Raw genomic sequence first — 24,019 nt, forward strand, 5'->3', positions numbered from 1 at the left:
TCTGACCATTCCGGAGCTCCTCATGACGTCCTGGATCCCATCCGGGACTCCGAACAACATTCGGTCACCAACATGCATATCCCAATATTACTCTAGCGTCACCGAACATTAAGCGTGCGGACCCTACGGGTTCAAGAATCATGTAGACATGACCGAGACACCTCTCCGGTCAATAATCAATAGCAGAACCTAGATGTCCATATTGGTTTTTACATATTCCACGAAGATCTTTAATCGGTTGAACCACGATGCCAAGGATTGTGTTAATCCCGTATGCAATTCCCTTTGTCCGGCGATATGTTACTTGCTCGAGATTCGAACGTCGGTATCTTCATACCTAGTTCAATCTCGTTACTGACAAGTCTATTTAGTTGTTCCGTAATACAATGTCTGGTTACTAACTCATTAGCCGCATTGCTTGCAAGCTCTTTACGATGTTGTATTACCGAGAGGGCCCAGAGATATCTCTCCGTCACACGGAGCAACAAATTCTAGTCTCGATCCGTGCAACCCAATAGACACCTTCGAATATACCTGTAGAGCATCTTTATGATCATCTAGTTATGAAGCGACGTTTGATAGCACACAAGGTATTCCTCCGGTATCTGCGATTTGCATGATCTCATGGTCTTAAGAATAGATACTTGACATTAAGAAAGCTATAGCAATAAACTCAATTGATGTGATCGAATGCTAAGCTTATGGTTGGGTCTTGTCCATCACATAATTCTCCTAATGATGTGATCCTGTTATCAAATGACAACTCATGTCTATGGTTAGGAAACCTTAACCATCTTTGATCAACGAGGTAGTCTAGTAGAGGCTCACTAGGGTCATAGTATTTGTTTATGTATTCACACATGTATTTAAGTTTCCGGTCAATACAATTCCCGCAAAAAAATATTTATCATGAATAGAAAAATATGACAATAACCAATTTATTATTGCCTCTAGGGCATATTTCCAACGGGGGGCGCCACAAAGAGGGAAGGAGTTCCCCTCCTTGCGCCGGTCTAGGGAGGAGGAGTCCTGTCCCACTCCAATTCAGCCTCCCAAGTGGGAAAGGGGGGGGGGGGGCTCCCCCTGCTGGGCCCTTGTGGTCCAATTCTCCTTCCACCACTTGGATTTTTAAGGCCCGTTGATATTTAATTAAGTCTAAAAGCGTCCTAAATATTATTAGAGCCTTTTATTACTAATTTAACATCTCTGAAAACATTTTCCACCTATATATTATTTATCAGTAATAACCGGTTTTGCCCGGTAAACTCTGAACCCTTCCGATGACCCTGAAACGCTTTCGATTCCTTTCGAAACTATTCTGAATATCACTGAAACTATTTCACAAATATATACTTATTATTCTCATCCTTGTAACACTTAGCAGATCGTGATTACCTTAAGTTTGTGACCATGTAGGCTCGGTAAAATATGGACATGAACAAAAAAACCTTTTGATACACTGCATATGCAAATACTGTTTCTGTTCGGATTACAGGAGACAGTAGAGAAATCATGAACTACTCCAACTTCAAACATTCGGGTCAGTTGTGCAATAAAAATACTACCTTTGCATGTTGAGGACTATACCTATGTCTAAATCACCATCAATTTACAAATGGGGTTAAAGAATGTACTACTTCAAAAGCATAAGAATTATCAGTCTAAAGAGAATATGCACACTGAACATCTGTCTCTTCTTTTCCAAAATAGAGGGAACGAGAGAAATAACTAATCTACCTAGTCCAACGTTTGGAATGCAGCATCACTTCAATGACGAGAGACATACTCGCGAGCATCTGGCACTCCCCTTCACCTCACACACTGCTCAACTCAATTTGAATCTGAATGTGTCCTGCATGCACAGATGCATCCTGGATGCCATTCTGCTGCACCGGGTCAGGCTCTATGCCCCCAACATTTTTGCCGCTTCCTTCGACACCCCCGGAATTATCACTGCCATCTACAGGGAAGGGTTGTGGAACAGGGCTGGGGTCGCCACCCATGGTATTCTGCAACGGACGAGACTCATCTTCGGCCTTTGTCAACCCAGTGCATTTGGCATGAATTGACCTCATAATGCTTATCAACAACATTAGAGTTGAAATGGATACTGTGATGACGAAGAGACCGGAGAAGCTTTGGAAAGTCAGAGGCATGGAGCCCATGTCAGGGACCATGCTAGGACCCATTGGAGGTGAAGCTGAGCCGAACCATTTTCTTTTGATTCGTGAGCCCTCATCCCCTCCTGCTAGGTGCAGGATAGCAGTCGAAAGATTGTGCACTAGCGGAGAACCTAGATGGAATGCCTGGAGATAAGAACACGATGTCAGCAACTTATTTTGTATCTAGATTGCAGCATAGCACTGCAAGAACAAATCAGGAATATACCAAGGCATTAAGGTTGAGTAGCTTACAAAGCCAAATCCCGAAGTCTTGTATATGGATCCAAGCATCCTAAAATCATTTTCGTACCGACGGTCAGAGAGGAAAGAAGTTAAATAAGGGATCTCATCTGTGATAGCTGACACCCCTCCATTCTTGGACCCCATCTTCAAAGCAGTAGCATATTCTTCTTTCGTTGTGTAGTTCCTTAACCTGCTTTCACTGAAATTATGATTGACCAAGAAGGACCGCACAAATGAATCATCTTGGTATCCTACAAAGTCACCACTGCTCCTGAGCTGGTCTAGATCTGTCATCAAAGGACGGAGCCTCTTTGCGGTCAGTATGGATGACAGGCTTGCTGTGTAGCTTTGTACAAGAATCAGCACCACAAAGCACCATACCACCACAACAATTTTTGACAAGGGGCTTTTAATAATAGGACATGTGCATGGAATAACCAAAAGATTATATAATCTTAGAACTATGATGAGAAACTAATTAAAATACTTATTATAAAGCCTCAAATTAATTCTGTCAGGAAGTTTAAGCTTAAAGTACTCACCATGAGAAAATGTCAAAGTTGAGAAAATGAAGTAGAGGGTAGTGCTACATTGTCTCGATCTTGATCCTTGGTACTCCTGATTTTTGGGCAGTTCAATCATCCACACAACAAAGCTAGTATAGAAGAAGAAGACAATTGTTGCAAACCAAAGCCTCCCATTTAGTGGCTTTACAAATGTCCAACGGATTGTATCCAGTTCATCCTCGGCAAGCACAAGCATAGACACACCTGACTGTGTGTATGGCATTGTAAAGTCTGTGGTAGTGACTCGTTCCGCGGTTATGGTCACATCGCCTACTGCACCGTCATACATCTGTTTAGGATAGATGAAAATTAGCAGAGATGAGAAGGTATTTAGGTACTACAAGAAATTACAATGTTGACAAAATAGTACTCGTATAAGGATGAGATGAAAGTGGTGTAGGATAAGCCTTACTGAGGGAGTCCTGGATTAGGGGGTGTTCGGGTAGCCGGACTATACCTTCAGCCGGACTCCGGGACTATGAAGATACAAGATGGAAGACTACGTCCTGTGTCCGGATGGGACTTTCCTTGGCGTGGAAGGCAAGCTTGGCGATGCGGATATTCAAGATCTCCTACCATTGTAACCGACTCTATGTAACCCTAACCCTATCCGGTGTCTATATAAACCGGAGGGTTTTAGACCATAGGACAACTTCATCAACTCCATAGACAACAATCATACCATAGGCTAGCTTCTAGGGTTTAGCCTCCTTGATCTCGTGGTAGATCAACTCTTGTACTACCCATATCATCAATATTAATCAAGCAGGACGTAGGGTTTTACCTCCATCGAGAGGGCCCGAACCTAGGTAAAACATCGTGTTCCCTGCCTCCTGTTACCATCCGGCCTAGACGCACAGTTCGGGACCCCCTACCCGAGATCCGCCGGTTTTGACACCGACATTGGTGCTTTCATTGAGAGTTCCTCTGTGCCGTCGCAATCAGGAAGGATGCCTCCTCCCGTCTTTAAAGACGGCGCCGTTACTAAGGGAGCCTTGGCTGTCGGCCAGACTCTCCGGCTAGGTGGTTTCCTCATGACCGCATGTTCGGCTGTTGCATCGACGGTGACCTCTCGGGTCATCAAAAGCAACCTACACGTTAGCTCGGAGCTCGTCGAGCAGCTAGATCCAATGGAGCTCTCTTCCATAAACGAGCTCTTGGATCGCATCGCCGCCATGGGGGTCGCTACGGATTACGACCAGGTTGGGCTTAAACCCGATCTAAGAGAAATTAACTCTCCCCAGGTCACCCACCATGTTGTCGTGGTAGAGATGCAGTGCGGCGACCCTTCATCTATTTTAAGGACTAGCTACGTCCAAATTCCCGACCCCTCCAAGCCGGATACCCGTGGAGGGGGAGATGTAACTCAAGACCTGAGCTTAGGATCAAGCAACGGGCCAGATTCATTGGACAACATCCAAGAATCCGAACTTCAGAGTTCGGAAACTCTTCGGCCTCTGAATCTTGGATTGGGTAAGGTTTTAGATTTAATGACACCCGCCCACCCGATCATAAGCGATCTCTCCCAAATCAGGCAGAGGCTCGACGAAACAGTACATCATTACTGGACCAGATTCCTCCTGGTTATGAACAGGACAAAGGATTGCCACGAGGAAGACGCAATCTCAATTTTCTGCAGTAATTGCACGGACAAGGGAATCCTTAACGCCGTAAGTCATCGTGATATTACACGCTTCGCTGACTTGGCGTCCATAGTACAAAAATACTGTGCGATGGAAAGCGCCTGGAAAACTGAAAAAAAAAAATGGGATAATCCGGCCTTGAATAGTAACCCCGTCCGAACTAAGAGGGTGCATCATCATAGGACACCCGGGATAAACACCAAAAAGCCAAAACCCTCTACAGGGCATGGAACCGTACTGGAAAGATGGCTCAATGGACCCTGTAGAATTCACAGTACAGAGGATGCCACACCAACTCACAGCCTTAAAGCATGTTGGATACTCCGGCAAGTGGCCAAGATCGGCGAGGACCTCTTAATTCCGGAGGCTGCAGAAAGCCAGCCCAAGGACACCAGTACCGTTCTCATAGTCTTCGAGACTTTCGCATCAAAAAATGTGCGAAAAAGAACACTCCGCAGCCTCGCCGAAGTCTATCAAGTTGCAACAATAAATCCATGGAGCGACACTGCCATTACCTTCAACGCAAGTGATGAACCTAGATTCCGAACAGCCCGAGCACCAGCCGCATTGGTCCTCAGTCCCATAGTGGACGGCTTTCGCCTCACCAAGGTGCTCATGGATGGAGGCAGCGGACTGAACCTCATTTATGAGGAAACCCTTCAAAAAATGGAAATAGACTAGAACCGCGTCGAGCGAAGCAGCACAAGCTTTAGAGGAATAATCCCCAGTCGGGAAGCGCGCTGCATAGGAAAAATCACACTAGATGTGGTGTTCGGCACGCCGGATAATTACAGGTCCAAAGAAGTTACGTTTCAGGTGGCCCCGTTTAAGAGCGGATATCACGCTTTACTAGGGCGGGAAGCATTCACAATCTTCCAAGCAATACCCCATTACGGGTACATGAAGCTTAAGATGCCCGGGCCGAACGGAATTATCACTCTAGCTAGTGATCCGGACATAGCACTCTGCGCCGAAAACAAGACAGCCGCATTAGCCCTTGAGGCACTATCCGATGCCTTAGCTGCCGAGGAACTGACTGCGCTGTGCTCCACAGTTAACAGGGATGACATGATACTCGACAAGAGATCCAAATCCACATCCTTCAAGCCAGCTGACGAAATAGTCAAATTCCAGGTCCATCCAACGGACCCCAATAAAACAGCTTCCATCGGGGCACGACTGAACCCTGATGTAGATGCCGCACTGCGAGAGTTCCTATGAGAGAACTGGGAAATCTTCGCCTGGCACCCTTCAGACATGCCAGGGATCCCACGTAGGCTAGCCGAACACAGCTTAAATATCCAAAAAGGATTTAAACCTGTCAAACAAGCCCTTCGGCATTTTTACGAACCCAAGAGACAGGCTATGGGAGAGGAGCTAGCCAAGCTATTGGAGGCCGGATTCATCAGAGACATAAAACATCCAGACTGGCTAGCAAACCTAGTGATGGTACCAAAGAAGGACAAATCCTGGCGCCTGTGTGTCGATTTTAAAGACCTTAACAAGGCTTGCCCAAAGGATCCCTTCCCCCTCCCCCGTATCGATCAAATTATCGATGCCACCGCAGGACACGATTCGTTGTGTTTCCTCGATGCATACTCCGGTTACCATCAAATCAAGATGGCAGAATCAGACCAAGCTGCAATAGCATTCATCACACCATACGGCCCATTCTGCTTCAACACAATGCCCTTCGGGCTGAAAAATGCCGGCGCAACATATCAGCGCATGATCCAGACATGTCTGGCAAACCAAATCGGCAAAACAGTGGAGGCGTACGTGGATGATGTGGTCGTCAAATCAAGACATGTCGAATCTCTAGTAGACGACTTGAGGCTTACATTCGATAACCTCCGAATATACGACATCAAGCTCAATCCAGAAAAATGCGTCTTCGGCGTTCCAGCCGGAAAGCTCTTGGGCTTCATTGTATCCGGTAGAGGAATTGAAGCAAATTCAGCCATGATCCGAGCTTTGTCACAATTGGATGTCCCAAAGGACCTTAAACAAATACAAAAATTAACCAGATGTGTGGCGGCTTTAAGCCGCTTCATCTCCCGCTTGGGAGAAAAGGCACTACCCCTCTATCGCCTCCTTCGGCGCATCGAACACTTCGAGTGGACGGATGCCGCGACGGCAGGACTTGATGAAATAAAAGCCATATTGGCAACAAACCCAGTCCTGGCCGCGCCAAACACCGGCGAACCAATGTTATTGTACATTGCAGCAACACACCAAGTTGTCAGCGCAGTGCTCGTTGTCGAGCGGGAAACGGACGGACACAAATTCCCCCTTCAAAGGCCGGTCTAGTACATGTCCACTGTCCTCACTCCATGCGAATCACGGTACCCGCATTATCAAAAGAGTGCATACGCAGTATTCATGACATCCCGGAAACTACGACACTACTTTCAAGAGTGCTCCATAACAGTAGCCTCGGAAGTACCACACAACGATATTATCAACAACCACGATGCAATGGGCCGGATTGCAAAATGGGCCATCGAGCTTCTCCCGTTCGATATAACCTATAAGCCACGGCGAGCTATTAAATCGCAAGTTTGGCCGACTTCATCGCAGAATGGACGGAGGTCGAGCTCCCTAAAGAGTACGACACATATTCAAACTGGATCATGCATTTCGATGGCTCCAAAATGTTGGCCGGACTGGGGGCCGGCGTCGTCCTGACATCCCCCATGGGAGACACAGTCCAATATGTGCTCCAGATCACGTACACGGATTCCAACAATGCAGCCGAATATGAGGCCCTCCTACATGGCCTCCGGATAGCAGTATCCATGGGTATCCAGCGCCTAGAGGTACGCGGGGATTCAAACCTCGCGATATCCCAAATAAATGGAGACTTCGACGCCAAGGACCCAAAAATGGCAGCTTACCGCAACGCCGTCCTAAAAATGTCAGCTCGGTTCGAAGGGCTGGAGTTTCACCATATAGCCCGAGAAAACAATCAAGCGGCGGACGTCCTAGCACGCATCGGAGCAAAACGCGATGCAGTCCCCCCCAACATCTTTTTGGAAAGATTGTTCAAGCCATCCGTAGCATGGGAGGGGGAACCTGCAAACAACAGCCCGAAGCCAGCCGCACCACTCGACGCCAAACAATCTGACACAATCGGAGGCTCTGCCAACGAAATTACACCTTCAGCCCACATAATAATGGCGGTTATCGCCCCGTGGACAGAACCATTCCTAGCCTACCTCATTAGGCAGGAACTCCCGGAGGACCAAAACGAGGCCCGTTGCATAGTGCGGCGATCTAAAGCCTACCCAGTCCATGAGGGAGAGCTTTATAAGAAAAGCACTACCGGAGTCCTTCAAAGGTGCATCTCCGAAGAGGAAGGGCGGAACCTTCTGGCTCAAATTCATGCCGGACTCGGTGGTCACCACGCCGCTGCTCAGTCCCTTGTTAGCAAGGCTTTCCGTACAGGCTTTTATTGGCCGACGGCCCGGGCAGACGCTCAGGACCTAGTCCAACGATGCGTTGGTTGCCAACTTTTTGCCAACCAAATCCATATGCCACCCACCGCACTCCAAACTATACCCATCACCTGGCCTTTTGCGGTCTAGGGGCTTGACATGGTCGGACCCCTCAAAGGTGGAACCCATAAGAATAAATACTTACTGGTCATGGTGGATAGGTTCACCAAATGGATAGAAGCCAAGCCTGTTAAAACGGCCGAATCCGGACCTGTGATAGACTTCATATCCGGGGTTGTACACCATTATGGCATCCCCCACAGCATCATAACCGATAACGACACAAACTTTACCGCTGACGAGGTAAAACTCTGGTGCAAAAACATGGGCATCAAGCTCGATTATGCTTCCGTCTATCACCCACAAACCAACGGCCAGGTCGAACGTGCAAATGGTCTTATCATGAGCGGCATTAAACCCAGACTAGTGCGGTCCCTCAAGGAATCTAACACGCACTGGGTAGAGGAGCTCGACTCCGTGCTATGGGGGCTGCGGACCACGCCAAATCGCACCACCGGATACACACCATTTTTTATGGTGTACGGCGCAGAAGCAGTTCTGCCCTGCGACATAATTCATGACTCACCTAGAGTGCGCATGTACGAAGAAAGAGAAGCCGAGCTCGATCGGCAGGACAACTTGGACGCCTTGGAGGAGGCGCGTGACGTGGCAAAAACCCGTTCCGCATTTTATCAATAGCAGGCCCGAAGATATCAAAGCAGAGAAGTACAGGCCAAAAATTACAATGTTGGCGAACTAGTTCTACGCCTGCCGGATAAGAAAAAGGACAAACTCAAGCCCAAGTGGGAAGGTCCATTCATAATCGACCAAGTCCTGACTGGTGGGGCGTACCGCCTGCGAGATGCGTCGAACAACCGAATCGAGCCGAACCCGTGGAACACCGCCCGTCTCTGAAGATTCTATGCCTAGCGCCGGACTCTGTGTTCGTCTCCTTCCTCTGTCCATTCTTTTTTGAATTTTTCTGTCTTACATTTCTCTCCTTCCCATTTTTTCTTCTATAGCCCTTAAAGGCTCATCTAGTGACGCGCAACCCGCGCTCATTAAACCTGGGGGCTTCTTTAATAGAAGCTTATTTATAAGGGCTTCACGCCCAACACATGCGTTAAACTTCCGCATGTACCTTTTTCTTCACCATTATATGCATCGATATGACTTAAGTTTTGGCCAAGCTGGGTTGCCTGGCTCCTGTGCTTCCCCCTACGTTCCCGATTGTTCGGCTAGGCGGTAAAGGGAGCACCTCTGAGATTGTTACTGCCAGGTCAGCCGGATGTGTACCTCAGACTGGGTGAAGCCGAAAGCTAGCGTTCTTAAGGGAATATTCGGTCGGTGAAATAAAAGATGATATTTTTACTCATTTTATGCACCCCCCAGATGCTTTTTTCTGCGTCTCTTCACGCAGTCCGGACATGCACCTTAGGGCATGCCTCCCAGCGAAAGGAACCCTTAACGGAACTATTCTCTCTGGAAGATGTTTCTTACTAACCATGTAATATAACATAACTAGTTGGGCACTTGTCTGATAAAGCACTGATGACCCCTACGCCTGGTCTCCACGCATACCCCGGTTCTTATATAACCGCTAGGGTATTCAGACACACTCCGGACCGTCAGGTCCTGAGGTTGAAGCGAAAAGGTCGGCAACGACAAACGATCTACAATCCGGCTAGAAGGCATTACACATGTTAATTTAAAATTACACAGTCATTCTGACTGATTGTATTCCTCTTCTATACCATCTAACAGGCTGTCTAATTTACAGTCCTGCTGGGAATACTTTGTGGCCAACTCTACTTGGCCGTATACTAAGCTTACAGGGATCTCCTTCCCGTCAGGCCCCACTGGTCTGACCTCGGCCATGTGGTTTGGGTCAGACTTCGTAAAATGGGTCTTCACCATGGCCCAGGCCTCCCTAGCGCCTTGTCGGCAGGTCGATATCATCCACAACCGGAAGCGCCGCCGAGCTCCCTTCAGTTCTCCGCAAGCTCTCCAAGGCCCTCGGGCACAGAGTGGGCAGGCCATAAGGCTTGGGCAATACCTCGCATCGCCTACCGAATTCGCTCGTGCAGTTGCAAGAGTTCGGGAAGAAGGTCACCCGTTGAACCGGGAATCTCCTCTGCAGGACGACCTGTGAGCATACCTACAGACATTACTCTGTTAGTCGACTTCCTCGCCGAACTTTTTTTTCAAAGTTCGTTCAAGCACTTACTAAATATGCCGTGTCGAAGCCGCTGATTCTCCTTCGTGGAGTCCGGCAGCTGGCCACGAACATCTTTAAGTTCAACGTCCAGCTTGGTGTTGGCATCCTGAAGATCATTCTTCTCCCGCCTCACCTTTGTCAACACACTCTCACCGGCCTTTAGCCGGCGTAAGAGTTGTTGCTTGTCGGGATCGAGTCCGGCGTCATCTGCAATATGATCTGTCAGATTTGCACCCACGCCGCATAATACTAATCTTTTGAAGTGTATCTTACCTGAGGGGGTCTCTTTGGGCTCCCCTACTGCGGCTAGTGCGACCTCTAGTTGGGCTTTGCACTTTTCCAGCTCCTGGGACAGTACGGTATTCTTCTCTGTAAGAACATGCATGTTAAATGATCCTTAAATCAGTTGCTCTAACTGCTTCAAGTCTCGGGGGCTACTAGCATATATATATATTTAACCAAAATTTTCTTACCCGTATGTCTTTTACATACTGCTCCGTGGCTCTGGCTAAACCATTTTGAGCGGCACAGAGGTACGCATATCCCGTATTAAAGGCATCTAAAGCCTCTTGGGAGAAACAAGCGTCGCGTAGAACTGTCCGGCGACGCCTGTGGTTCATGGCACTCTCCACTTCAGAATTTGTGGCAGACAGCCTGTCCGCATCCTCTGTCAGAGGAGCGTTCGGTGCGCGCCTTGTGCTTGCATCCGCTTCCTGGCCAGACGTTGGAGCCTGGCTGGTGGAGGCGCGATTGGCAGCCTCTCCGGATGTAGTCCGGCGAGGTCTCTTCGTTCTGAAGATAGCACGAACGTTAATATGCCCTAACAAAATAACTCCAGGGAAACAGAGGGTGAGCTATACCTTTGCGCCGGCATCTCAGTCCGGACTGCGTTCCTTTTTGCCCCACGGGGCCCTGCGGCCCCTCGTTGGCTAGCCGCCGCAGGTTCGGCCTCCTGCCTCGGAAATCTCCCCTGCAAAACGCGGTTGTCGTCAGAAACACCGGAATACGTAAGAGTGGAATCTCTTTCAAGGGAATGGGACTCCGGTTTCTGTCACCTGGGAGGCCAGGATTAATCCTGGGTAATCCGCCGTAATGGCCACCAAGGTATTGTCCTTGCTTAGCTGATGGAACACCCCGTCGATAAGCTCCATCGATATGTCCGGATCCTCTTCGGAGTCCGGATCGAGGGACCGTTCTGGGTCCTCGGGTTGTGGAGGACGGCTATTTATATCCTTTACCTCCTGTCGCAGTTCCTGCATTGAAGTCGTTAGACTACCTAACCGTGGGAGTATAAAACAAACGGGCAAGCGCAATTGTTCACTTACCCAACTTGGAGGATCGTACATACTAAATCCGGCCCACGGGTTGACGCGGAGGAATTCCTCCTTTTCTCCCTTGTACAAAGAGGATAAGATCTTTACTAAGGCGGCGGCTGAGGCCGGCCCCTTATGACCGCAACGGGTGGCATCATCCTCCCCGTTGAAATCCCACATGGGGTGGCCTCTATATTGAAGCAGCTGCACCCCCCGCATAATGCATGTGGCCATGACTCCGATCATGGTTAGTCCGGAATGAGACAACAGTCTTATCCGGCCCATCAGGTAAAGGACGTCTCTGTCACTTTCTCTCTGACAGCTCCGCGGACGCCAGCTCAAGCGTTTCTTCAATGGAGCACTGTTGAACTCAGGGAGACCGACCCGGATAGGGTCCGGTAGCGGAACGTCATCTATGTAAAACCATTCCGAAGGCCAGTCTTCGGTCGCCTTCTTTGGGGTTCCGGATAGGTATCCGGTCCCGGCGATGCGCCATACTTCGGCTCCGTCCACTTGGTATATAGACCCCTCTTGAGAACGGGGCACCAGGCAGAATAACCTCTTCCACAGCGCGAAATGAGCCTCAACGCCTAAAAATAGCTCGCAAAGGGCGATGAAACCTGCAATATGTAATACGGAGGCGGGCGTGAGATTGTGCAGCTGGAGGCCGTAGAACTCCAGAAGCCCGCGGAGAAATGGATGAATTGGAAATCCCAGTCCCCTTATTAGATAGGGGACGAGGCACACCCGCTCTCCTTTAGAAGGATTGGGGGTGCTCTCCGCTTGTTTTCCGCCATTGTAGGTGGCGAGACCGGCTCGGACCGGAACCATGTATGCCTGAGGGAGAAATCCCTTGGCCTAAAGCGACACTAACTCGCTATGCGGGATGGTGCAACTCTCCCAGTCCCCGGGTTTGGTGCCGGACGGCTGGACATGTTGGAATGGACCTTTGCTGAAAGCGCTCTGATGATAACTCGCGGAGAGGAGAAGATGTGGTTTGGACCTAAATCCCCATCCCGTTAAATAGGCGACTCGTTTATACGGCTAGGGGTGTGGATGTAAAAACGCCCCAGCTTTTCGCATTTGTTTGACACGTGGAAGACGGCCATTATTGGGCATAGAAGCCGAGGAGCACTGCATTACAAAAATCGGACATTATTCCTACAGGTACACAGGATTTGGAGAAGAACCCGCCTTGCAATGCCGAACAATCTGCGCGCCGTACTCGTCGTCATTGAAGCCTGGTTCGGGGGCTACTGAGGGAGTCCTGGATTAGGGGGTGTTCGGGTAGCCGGACTATACCTTCAGCCGGACTCCAGGACTATGAAGATACAAGATGGAAGACTACGTCCCGTGTCCGGATGGGACTTTCCTTGGCGTGGAAGGCAAGCTTGGCGATGCGGATATTCAAGATCTCCTACCATTGTAACCGACTCTATGTAACCCTAACCCTATCCGGTGTCTATATAAACCGGAGGGTTTTAGTCCATAGGACAACTTCATCAACTCCATAGACAACAATCATACCATAGGCTAGCTTCTAGGGTTTAGCCTCCTTGATCTCGTGGTAGATCAACTCTTGTACTATCCATATCATCAATATTAATCAAGCAGAACGTAGGGTTTTACCTCCATCGAGAGGGCCCGAACCTAGGTAAAACATCGTGTTCCCTGCCTCCTGTTACCATCCGGCCTAGACGCACAGTTCGGGACCCCCTACCCGAGATCCGCCGGTTTTGACACCGACACTTACCCCGAAAGACACATTGCCTACTAGCTCATCATAAGTACCACCGAAGACAAAAAAAATGTAGCATGGACGAGGACGCAAATTCCTCATAGCAGCTTCGAAGATATCAATGCTGTAGCCAGTGACGTTTTGTTTCTTGGAAACAGGATCAATAACATTCACAAAAACTTGAAAGCCCAGTTTCAGCGGCACGGCAATCTTAAGCCCCGTCTTGCCTCTGCATTTCTTCCTTGATTTCCTTGTAGCTAGTTTTCTGCTAATTCTTCTACCTGTTCTCGGACTAGGAAAGGTTATAGTGTCACTTCCAAGTGTAAATCCGAACATGGCATGGCCTCCTGAGGCTGCTACAAGATCTTCTGTCCAGAAGGCACACAATGCTGGAGAAACACCAGAGAAGGAGAGAACCGGAACATGGTTGTAGCGGTGGCCTAGGTGTGCGGCGTGATCTGATTTGCTCAGTGTCCCAAGGCCCCATATGATGGCCTGCACTTGCCCATTCTTGATCAGGTCCTCGGCTGCGAAACACATACAGGTCACAAAATTAGACAGGCAAATAACATATAATCTAAAAACAATACTATAGGTCTATTGATGCATTATTCTTATTCATCAAAGTTTTCGCAATATTCATCAAAGTTTTTTGCATCATTCATTGAATATCCGTATGCAACGTGAGGCACTAGGTGTCATGCCTCCGCATCAGTCAGGGATCCTGGTATGATTTCCTAACTTCGGCCCCTACAAAAATAACGGAAGAGAAAATTTGGGCCAGCCGCTCTGTACCAGCCAGTGGAGAAGCAAGAAAAAATACCTTGTGGGCGATAAATCTGAGAAAAGTTTGATACCTGAACCATAACTCAACCAAACTCACGTGAGCTAGCTTGACACTTGAACCTAAACTAAACCCACGATAGCTCTCTTGCCACCCAACTAAAACCAAACTTGTTGGGAATTTTAACCAAACCAAACTAAACCAAGCCTTCAACCATGGGTTGAAACTGTTTGCATAAATGGGTTCAGAACCGTTTGTAAATGGGTTAAGCACTATATTAACAGTCAACCAAAAAACAACAAGCACACTGAACCAACTTACTGCCCTCGGTGATGCTGACCTCGGGCAGGTTGTCAATGGATGCCCTTGATCTCGTAAAGGTTAGCAGATTCAGTGAACTATGGAAAGGTTCAGACCCTCTCCAGCCTGAAGCCTGAACAGAAGAAGAAAATTGCAGAATGCGGAAAGAGCAACGTAAGGGTTTAGCCTCACAGATTGCAGATGTAGCCCCAAACAGGATCATCCCCTCAATGATGTGAAGAAGAGATGAAGAGGCACAGATAGAAGCTCTGTTATTCGTGGTTTTAGTTCAGTTTGATCTAAAACCACGGACACGGATTATGGAACGGAGGGAGTACAGACTAAGAGAGACAGACCAAAGGAAATTCAGATTATAGCAGAATGAGCAGAAGAAGAAAAGCATGGGCCACAGATCATAGAAAGAACGAGAAGAAATTCAGAATGTTTATAGACAGACAGGCATACTGAAAGGCAAAGAGAAATACAGATTGTAACAGAACTAGCAGGAAAAAGGAAGAGAAAAAAGAGTTGCAGATTATAAAAGAGTGAGCAGAAATTCAGAACGTTCACATAACATAGCGCAATGACTGTGTCCTGCACTTAAGACTGACAGTTCAACTCTAGGGGGTAGTGGATTTCAGTTAGTGTGTGGTTTAAACCAGACATGCAGGCAGACCGGGCATCCGGAGACGGGGTTCTAGTTGTACTCCTCGGACCTCTAAAGAAATGAAATTAACAAAGAAACAACACAAGTAACCAGAGCATCAGGAATCCACATCATCTAAACAAAGATGGGCTATCAAATAGACAATCTATGTAACAAGCTTGGCCATGGCTACGGCAGCCGCTAGTACTCGGCGCAGAAGTTCACATCCTTCATGAAAAAGATCATCACGCTGGCCCCGACACAAGCACCCGAGAACATGAGAATGGCCATGACCTGCAAAATAACATGGACATCATTTCACTTCAAAAACACTTGCTTATCACTGGAAGCCTAGAATATATATATATATATATATATATATATATATATATATCAACAAAAAATAGTGCTGGAAACTCCTATTACAGGTTTTGGTGGATTTATTACGTGCTAGACGAAATGAACACTCATTCCAAGAACAGAGGAAGAAATAGGGCAACAAGACCCGGCTGTGTTCCAGCCAACAAATTCAATGAACTTATGACATGCCTATGGACTAGCTGATTCATCACTCCTTTATTCATCACTCACTTCTTGTCAAGAGTGTCATATCAAACCAAAGTCCAATAGTTCTACAGACTAGTCTTGGCAATGGTTACTCACTTAGCGACAGTGGTTTTGCTTGTCCAATCACTATAACGGAAAAAAAGGAGCAAGGCAAAGGTAAATCGATGATCAGGATCATATTTTTACCTTTTCTTGGTTTCATGTTTTTAGCCGTGTGCTTACTGTCCATCTCCTGCAAATGAAACAAAGGATTAATTTAAAGGCATATGAACACTTCTATACTGCAAGTTTTATATATCCCATTCTACACAAGTACTAGAACCAAAATGTAAGCGGTTAACTCACCCTCCTTTGGTTTGAACAACCAATCTTTAGCACAAACAAGAACTTCCAGCATATCAGGGTTCAAAGAGCTTCTCTTGTCACCTAGTATCCTCTTACCACAACTGAAGGCTGATTCAGATGCCACTGTGCTCAAAGGAATTGCAAGAAAGTCACGGGCCATAGATGCCAATATAGGAAACTTTTCGCCATGCCTCTTCCACCAACCCAAGACATCAAAGTCATCACCGACCTTCTCGGATGCTTCTTCCAAGTATGCATCAAGCTCGGATTTGTGTACACGTGACCTCCGACGAGACTTGTGCTGGGCAAACTCTTCTTCCAACTTCCTTTTCCCTGCAACAGGTGATCCAATAATGGTATTGCCTTGACTAGAAGGTGTCGAGTGTGCAGTGCTTGCCGCTGCAAGTAGCTCATATTCCTTGACATACTTTCTCACCCATTCTAAAGCAATCTCCACTTGTTTTGTAATTTGCTCCCCGTCGGTAGACAACTTGCAATAGAAGAAATCCAAGTAATCTTCTTTCCTCCTTGGATCCAGGAATGTAGCAATGACAAGTGCATGGTTAAACTCAATGCCCTTGCTTTTTCTATGACGGTTAGGATCTGCATTCTCCTTCTCCTCGGGATCCCAATATTTATCAAGCTTCGTTTGCATCACTGCCGCCAATTCCTTCAACACATCAGAGGTCTGCCAACCCGGATCTTTCAATGCATGGCGAATAGAAAGCACAACTGGTAGAAACTTATGTGAAGTTGGCTTCCTATGAGCTGAAACAATCAAAGTAAGCTCTTCGAAAGCTTTTAGAAACTCACAAATAGCTTTTGCCTTCTCCCATTCCTCCTCACTTGGAGAATCTATCATCTTTCTGTTGGCATAACTAGTGAGAACAGATTTGTACGTCAATGCTTCTACAAGCATTTTCCAGGTTGAATTCCATCTGGTTGGTGTATCAACAGAGATGCCTTTCTTTGCACGTAGACCCATCCCACTTGCAATTGTATTGAAATCTTGAAGTCTTGAAGGAGAAGAGTCAATATACTTCATCAACTCACGTATCATGTCAATAGCTTCATGGATTATTTTCATTCCATTCTGAACCAAGATATTAAGAATGTGCGCACAACACCTGACATGCAAATGTTGACCGTCAAGGAGCCGCTCATGTTTGTGATATTTTATTAACTCCTCACATGCATTAGTATTATTGCTGGCATTATCTAGTGTCAAAGTGAATAATTTGCCTCTTATTCCCCATTCTGTTAAGCAGCGAACTATTTCTTCCTCTATCGCATAGCCTGTGTGGGGATACTTCACTTCTGCGAAACTTATGGTCTTCTTCTTGTAGTTGAATTCTGCATTGATATAATGGGCGGTGATGCACATGTAGTCCAAGTCCTGTGATGATGTCCACATGTCAGATGTTAAGCAAATGCGAGAATCCAAATTTTGTAGCTCTAATTCGATATCTTTCTTCATTCCCTTATACATCTTCACTGCATCATCACGAATTGTGTGACGACCCTTGATTTGAAACGCTGGCTGCATTGAGTCAATCCATGGCTGAAGGTGGGGATCTTCAAACCGTTCTCAGGTCTACTGGGTGAGAGCGAAGGGGGCATGGGTGCTAGCTGCAGCGAAGATGGAGGTCATGGCAGCGCACTGGATCAACATAGATCAGAGCGGTAGTAGGTTGGTACAGACATCGCCCATGGCCATCCGAGTGGTGGTAGGGCCGCAGACGGAGGAAGGACTCCGCATATCGGCGCTGGGCGGGAACAGCGCGACGGACACTGAGGCGATGTCGTGCCGTGTACGCCGCCCACCGGAGGCCGGCGACGGCTGCCGGTGCTGGGGTTATGGCGGCTGGACGGACGGAGTGCGTTGCTTTGCGAGGAGCAGAGAGAGCGGCTGCGGAAGCGAGTGGGTGTTTGGGCCTGGGCCCTAGATTGGTGCGTTGCACGGGCCGGCTTTGCACTGGCCGAACTGTTTAAGGATTTTGGATTAACCCAAAAAAACCGGTTACGGATTTCAGATTGACTCCCAATGGTTCTAGTCGGTTTTTTCTTCCTCTTGCTGCTTGCTACACGTTAACAAATTGTTGTGTGGAGGAATCAACATCATGACTCAATTATATCCCTTTGTAAAATTTAAGAAATTATTTGGTTGAAGGGAAAATGCAGGAATTTTTTGTATAGGTAGGTGCATGCCATGGTTGTCATAGAAACAAATAATAATAATCTTGACGTTGTATTCAATGGAAATTCTCCTATGATATTACATATTTCCTCCGTCCCGAATTACTTGTCGCAGAAATGAATAAAAATAAATGTATTTAGAACTAAAATACATGTAGGTGCATTTATTTCTGAAACAAGTAATTCTGGACGAGGGGAGTGCAAAGTAGCCATAAAACATGAATCTTCTGACTTTAGAAACCAAAACATGCTCCACGGGAAAAATTCCCAAAGAATGAAGCGCTCCGCAATCTGTATAAAGAGGTCCTAAGAGATCAAGCACCAGAGTCCGACCTTCCTTCCTCTCCTCGTCTGATTGCTTCTTCCTCATGCTATCCTTCATTCCTTCTCTCCAAGACCACATCCATTCATTCTTTCTCCTCCCTTACTTCACCTCCTCTCACTAGCTCCACCATCGCGACGCTCCATATTCCCTATTCCACTGGATCTATTTGGTCAGTGCCCTAGTGAATCCCTCTAATCTTGGAGTTCTTGTGTTACTCACTGGTGTCAGTTGCCACCAAGGTCAGACAACCCTCCCTATGACCATCCCCCCGCCTCCTCCCCGCACCCTACTTCCCCCGCTACTCCCAACACTAATACTTTTGATAAAGGGCAACCGAACAATCAACTACATGTTGGGTCGACATCTAGAATTGATGTTCCCAACCTGATGTTCCTAGTGGGTCTTCCGAGTGTCGCAGTCATTATTTCCGCCCCAAGTCCTCTATTGGCACTGCCGCACACCGAGGTATTTTGGCACCGGTGGCAGAAGCGGTGGGAGGTCGGGGATGACGGGTGAGCTGCCGACACGGGAGGAGGAGGCTGAGGCGCCACAACGTAGATCCACCGGCCGCGCGCTGCGGATGGGCGGTGGGGAGCGGCGGCCCCCGGATCCAGCCATGTCGCCTGCGGGGGTGGGTGGATGGGCAGCAAGGTGGAGCGGGTGTGTGGATTGGGCTGTAGGGGCGATGGTTTGCGTGGCGTGTGGGAGGGAAAATGTTTACTCTGTGGCCGAGAAACGGAGTACTTTTTCTCCTTGGATGCCACTCAGAGTAAATATTTTACTATTCTAACGATTTTAGATGATTGACTAGGTCGAGTTTAGAAGAGTAAACATTCTCTAATCGGTTTTAGAGGATCGGGTAGAGATGCCCTTATTGATACATGCTGATACAAGTACGGCATTAAGAAATTCTATCTTAGTGATACCACAAATTTAGGATGCCGTTGGGTCCGGAACGGGATTTGACCATGACAAATCTAACAATTTTTATGGTAATTTATATTTATTGACCATGACAAGTTTAGTTAGTAAGCATGATAAAAAGTGTCCTCAGTTTGTTTCTTGCTAGAAAATTAGTGTGCCTGCCAACTAAACTTGTCATCTTCGTGTCAACTAAAATTGCCATAAAGAAGTTTGATTTGCCGTGGTAAAAAAACCTGACATTCAGATTTTATCATTTCAGCTAATTTAAGGCCCTTGTCCGGAAGTGCAATTATCGCAGGAAACAAGTTGTGTATTGAGAATGAACTTGTATGTCATGCTTTTATTCAGCTCATGGTATAAAGATTTAAACTTACCAGCATGTGCGGCCGTGGCGAGATCCCCGCGCGAGTCCCGCACACGCAGCTCGACCCGCGCATCGCCGGAGCCGGCGTGAGCGGCGTGGAAGTCGTCCAGCGCCATGGAAATGCAGGCGCGCCTCTCCCTTCCCACGTCGCTCCTCAGGTCCAGCACCACGCCCACCCTCACCGGCGCCGGCACCACCGCCCCAGGCAACGATGCGACGGCGCCGGCGCTGCTCCAGAGCGCGAGCAAAGAGAGGAGCACGAGCACAGCTGCCGGCCCCTCCATGAGAGCGCGCCCGCGGTTGAGTTCTCGCTGCGTACTGATTCGGTGTAACGTGCTTGCTGATCGAGTTGGTGTGGCGTGCATGTACCGGTCCGTCGTGTATATATGTTGATGCGTGCCGCGTGGCGAGCGAGGTGAAACATAGCCGTGGCAGAGGGGTAGCTACATCGCTAGCCACGCGATGGCGAAATTTCCTGGGCGTACAAAACCTTCCGGCTGTTGATCCGTTCTTCCTCCATCGCTAGACGCAACAACATGATCAGTGTCAATGCTTAAGTTGTTACCCGCAAAAGAAAAAAATGCTTAAGTTGTAGCGTCGACCGCCCAAATGATATTCCAACGGCCACATGACGTTAAATATTGCCATTTGCATGCATGGTGCATGACCGAGTCTTTGGCTGGTATGCTGGAATTGGATGCCGTCTGTGACATCTCAATCTCAATCTTTGCCTATGGATTCACGAGTGAATTGCAAAAATCACCACATTTGAAGTTGAAGCATCCAATTGCCACCACATTTGTTGCGCGTCCCAAAAATCCACCACTTGACTTGTAAATTTTCTCAATAAAAATAAATGACCGGTTTGCCGCAGTTAACACGATTTCTGACTAGGTTGGCCCACCCGTCAGGTGCCACGTGGGCGAGGCCAGACGGCGAGTGGGTTGACGACCGCTAGGGCACGCGGTACAAAACAGAGCCCCCACTCCCCGCCGCTCACACTCCACTCCACTCGCACACTCTCTCACTCTCACTCCTCTGCTCTGTCCCCTGTTGCCGCTGCCGGAGTTCTTCGCCGCCGCCGGAGGCACGGTTCCCTCCCCGCCGTAGAAGATGCCGTCGTGGAAGGATGGAGAGGAGCTGCTCGGCATGGATCTGGAGCAGCACTGGGCACTACAAGAAATATGTCAACTTGTGACCACCACTATTGGTCACTGAATGGTCACAAATTTCCATTTGTGACCTTTTTGTGACCAAAAACATAAGGTCAAAAGCTGGCCGTCGTAAACTGACTATAGCGACCTTTCTTCTGGAATGGTTGTAGACGTTTATGACAAAAATATGTCTACTGTGGCGTTTTGGTCACTAGCAACCTCCCCAGGCCATGTAGGCATCCAGCGTGGCAAGCTGATGTGGCACAAGATTCAGCCCGGTCCGATTAGGTGTTTTACATGGGCCGAGCCCATTAATTCAGCCTTTATTATTTTTTTCCTTGGTAATTCTGGTCGGCTTCATGGGCCAAGCCCAACGTTGTAGCCTTTTTATTGTTGGCCCGTGACCTTTTATTATTTATTGCTTTTCTATTTCAGTCATTATATATTCAAGCTGGTCCCACTAGTCAGATGGGTCCCACTTGTCATGATCATCTCTCAAATTAGTCCCACATGTCAGAAATGTACAAATTTGACAGATTATTTTCATAAGTGGACCCATTGGTCAAGTTTCCATTTCACAAGTTTTCAGATCACATACATAATCAAAAAGAACACATAAATTTCATCAAATATACCACTAAATAAATCTATTACAATCTTTACAACACATATATGCTAACAATATGCTACTCTTCACTAAGTAGAACTTGACGGCTTCACACTTCACGGCTTCACACTTGCTTCACACTTCACACTTGAGCATCTGTAAAAGAGGAACAACCACAAATTTAAATCTCAATTGCAGTATAGGCCATATGCAGAAGCAGTTCAAAGTTGAAACAACATCAATTAAACACACACGCACAGAAACATAGGAGTCAAAATGCAGTATAGGACCAGGACAAGGAAACTCCTGTTATCAAATCAACACACAACTTGTAGCGAAACAGTAACAGAATACATTATAACGAGAGCATCATGCTGGAAAGAAATAGCACAGAAACATGTGGATATCTCATGTGAGCATCATGCTGTGGTTTTATTAAACAATGATACAGCAACAGAATACAATATCTTCAATGCAAATTATGGTACTTGTAGCAAAACAGTTTGAAACAACAACTACACAATACATTATAACGAGAGTAGGCTTGAATCAAACATTGACAGATTGCTGCTAGTGCATACTCTTATGATTCACACTAGAGCAAATTTTCAGAACAAATAATGAAAATTGTGCAAATGCTCAAGAACTGGTACTTGCTGTACCAGGAATAGGTACTTGCATACTGAAGTTTTCAGAAGAACAAATAACTGAAGTGATTATTCATGAACATGCGTATTAAAGGAACAAGAACAGAAAATTTTCAGTAGCACTTGTCATTGGAATTCAGAAGCATTTATCACACAAATTCAGAACTGGAGGTAAGTGATGAGGCGGAAACGGAATAATGACCTCCTGCCAGCTCTCAAGTGGAAGATGATCCATAGACAAGCAAAGTGCCAAGATTCTGGAAGAACAAAAAAATCAGTATAATTAATTAGATTCTGCTGCTAAGTGCCAAGTCTCAAGGAGGCCACCACACGGGAGTAGTCCTGAGAAGGAACAAAAAAATTATCAGTAACATGGTTTGGTTTACTATGCCAACCAAGTATCTCATATAACTGAGTATACTTCTATGGAAACTAAGCTCTTGTTTGACAAGTCCCAGCACCTGCTATGCTAGAAAATCAAGGAATTTGTGCAAACGCCACATAGCGCTGTTGCAACTTCTTACTACCATATTTAAAATCCAATGAGTTATTAATCAAAACTAAACCATTTCATCAAAGAAAAGTGGAAACATTAATTAAAGTAGCATGTGTGGTTATTATACAAATTACAGTCACCTACTTCATTAAGGAAATTACCGTTCTGCTCTGAATAGTATGCGCTTTAGAATTCCTATTTCCAAATATCTCTGTCAGCGTACTAATCACCCATTAGTGCAATTGGTACTCGTTGGTCCAGATTTTGCCTTGGATTAAAGGTGATATAAGGAGGAAACATTGCGCAGGCACATGACAGTAGATGACTTAATTAGGTAGTACTAAAACGACTTGCAACACACAACAAGATTTGCAGGAACAGGTAAAACCTAGCAAGTACTTGTACTGGGATGCTGTCCATCCAACAGAGACAACAGGATAGCAGTACACAAAAACATAACCATGTATTCAGGCTAAGCAAATCTTGACAGCAAACAACAGCCATGGTGATATGGGATGCATCAATGCTTAGGGGATTAAATCATCATATTATTAGCTAGGGAACCATCAGTATCATAGAGAGCACATATATGAGCCGAAAGCTAATTAACCGAAAGTAATGCCCGGCTAGACCAAAAGCTGGATTAGTCGAAAGCACATATATGAGCCGTGCCGTCGAGTCCCGCAGCCACCAACTCGCGCCGCTGGCCGCCGCGGTCACCACCTTCTTCGTCGACGCGGCGGTGCTGCCAGACCTGCAAAAAACAGAGGAGGTGTCTGGAATCAGGCGACGGAATCAGGCGAATGGACATCAGACTTGCCAACTAATTAACTATAGCATGCTACAAAAACATTTCATTAACAAATTTGATTCAGGAACTAGCTTATTGAGTATGACAAAAATGCTTAGAATAAAAATCATTTCAAGAAATGTTGAGGTAGCTAAAAAACAAATGCTGGAAAATAAAAATAACGTATTTAAAAATGAGCCTATAGCTGGGCGCATTGGACCGGAGCATATGGATGTGATCCAGTCAAAAAGACCAGACACAGGCTAGCCATCGCTAGCAACTACGTAGTACTAGCAAATGGTACATGCTTCACATGTGAGAATGTACACAATTTGATAACTGATGTTATGCTCCATGCTCAGCCATTAAGATACATGACCCCTATTACTAAAAAAACTCATTTCAAACACAAGAATAGAAGAAAGTTTGGGAGCATGCAGTTGGATTTGCTGTGGAGCATGTGTGTGTAATACGTACTAGCAACGAAATGAAGT

At 46.8% G+C, this 24,019-nt stretch overlaps 1 protein-coding gene across 1 annotated transcript; it reads right to left on the reverse strand.

Moving 5' to 3' along the window:
* Positions 1-1,814: 1,814 nt before the first annotated feature.
* Positions 1,815-20,115, reverse strand: LOC123154027 (glutamate receptor 2.8-like). Its single transcript, XM_044572840.1, has 5 exons — positions 19,842-20,115; positions 13,396-13,907; positions 2,943-3,260; positions 2,415-2,822; positions 1,815-2,306 (listed from the first exon to the last, which is right to left on the reverse strand). Exons 1-5 carry the CDS (start codon positions 20,113-20,115, stop codon positions 1,815-1,817), a joined length of 2,004 nt encoding a protein of 667 aa, XP_044428775.1.
* Between the last annotated feature and the right edge of the window lie 3,904 nt (positions 20,116-24,019).

The sequence above is a fragment of the Triticum aestivum genome, chromosome 7A (genome assembly GCF_018294505.1).
Source record: "Triticum aestivum cultivar Chinese Spring chromosome 7A, IWGSC CS RefSeq v2.1, whole genome shotgun sequence".
NCBI classification, from domain to species: Eukaryota; Viridiplantae; Streptophyta; class Magnoliopsida; order Poales; family Poaceae; genus Triticum; species Triticum aestivum.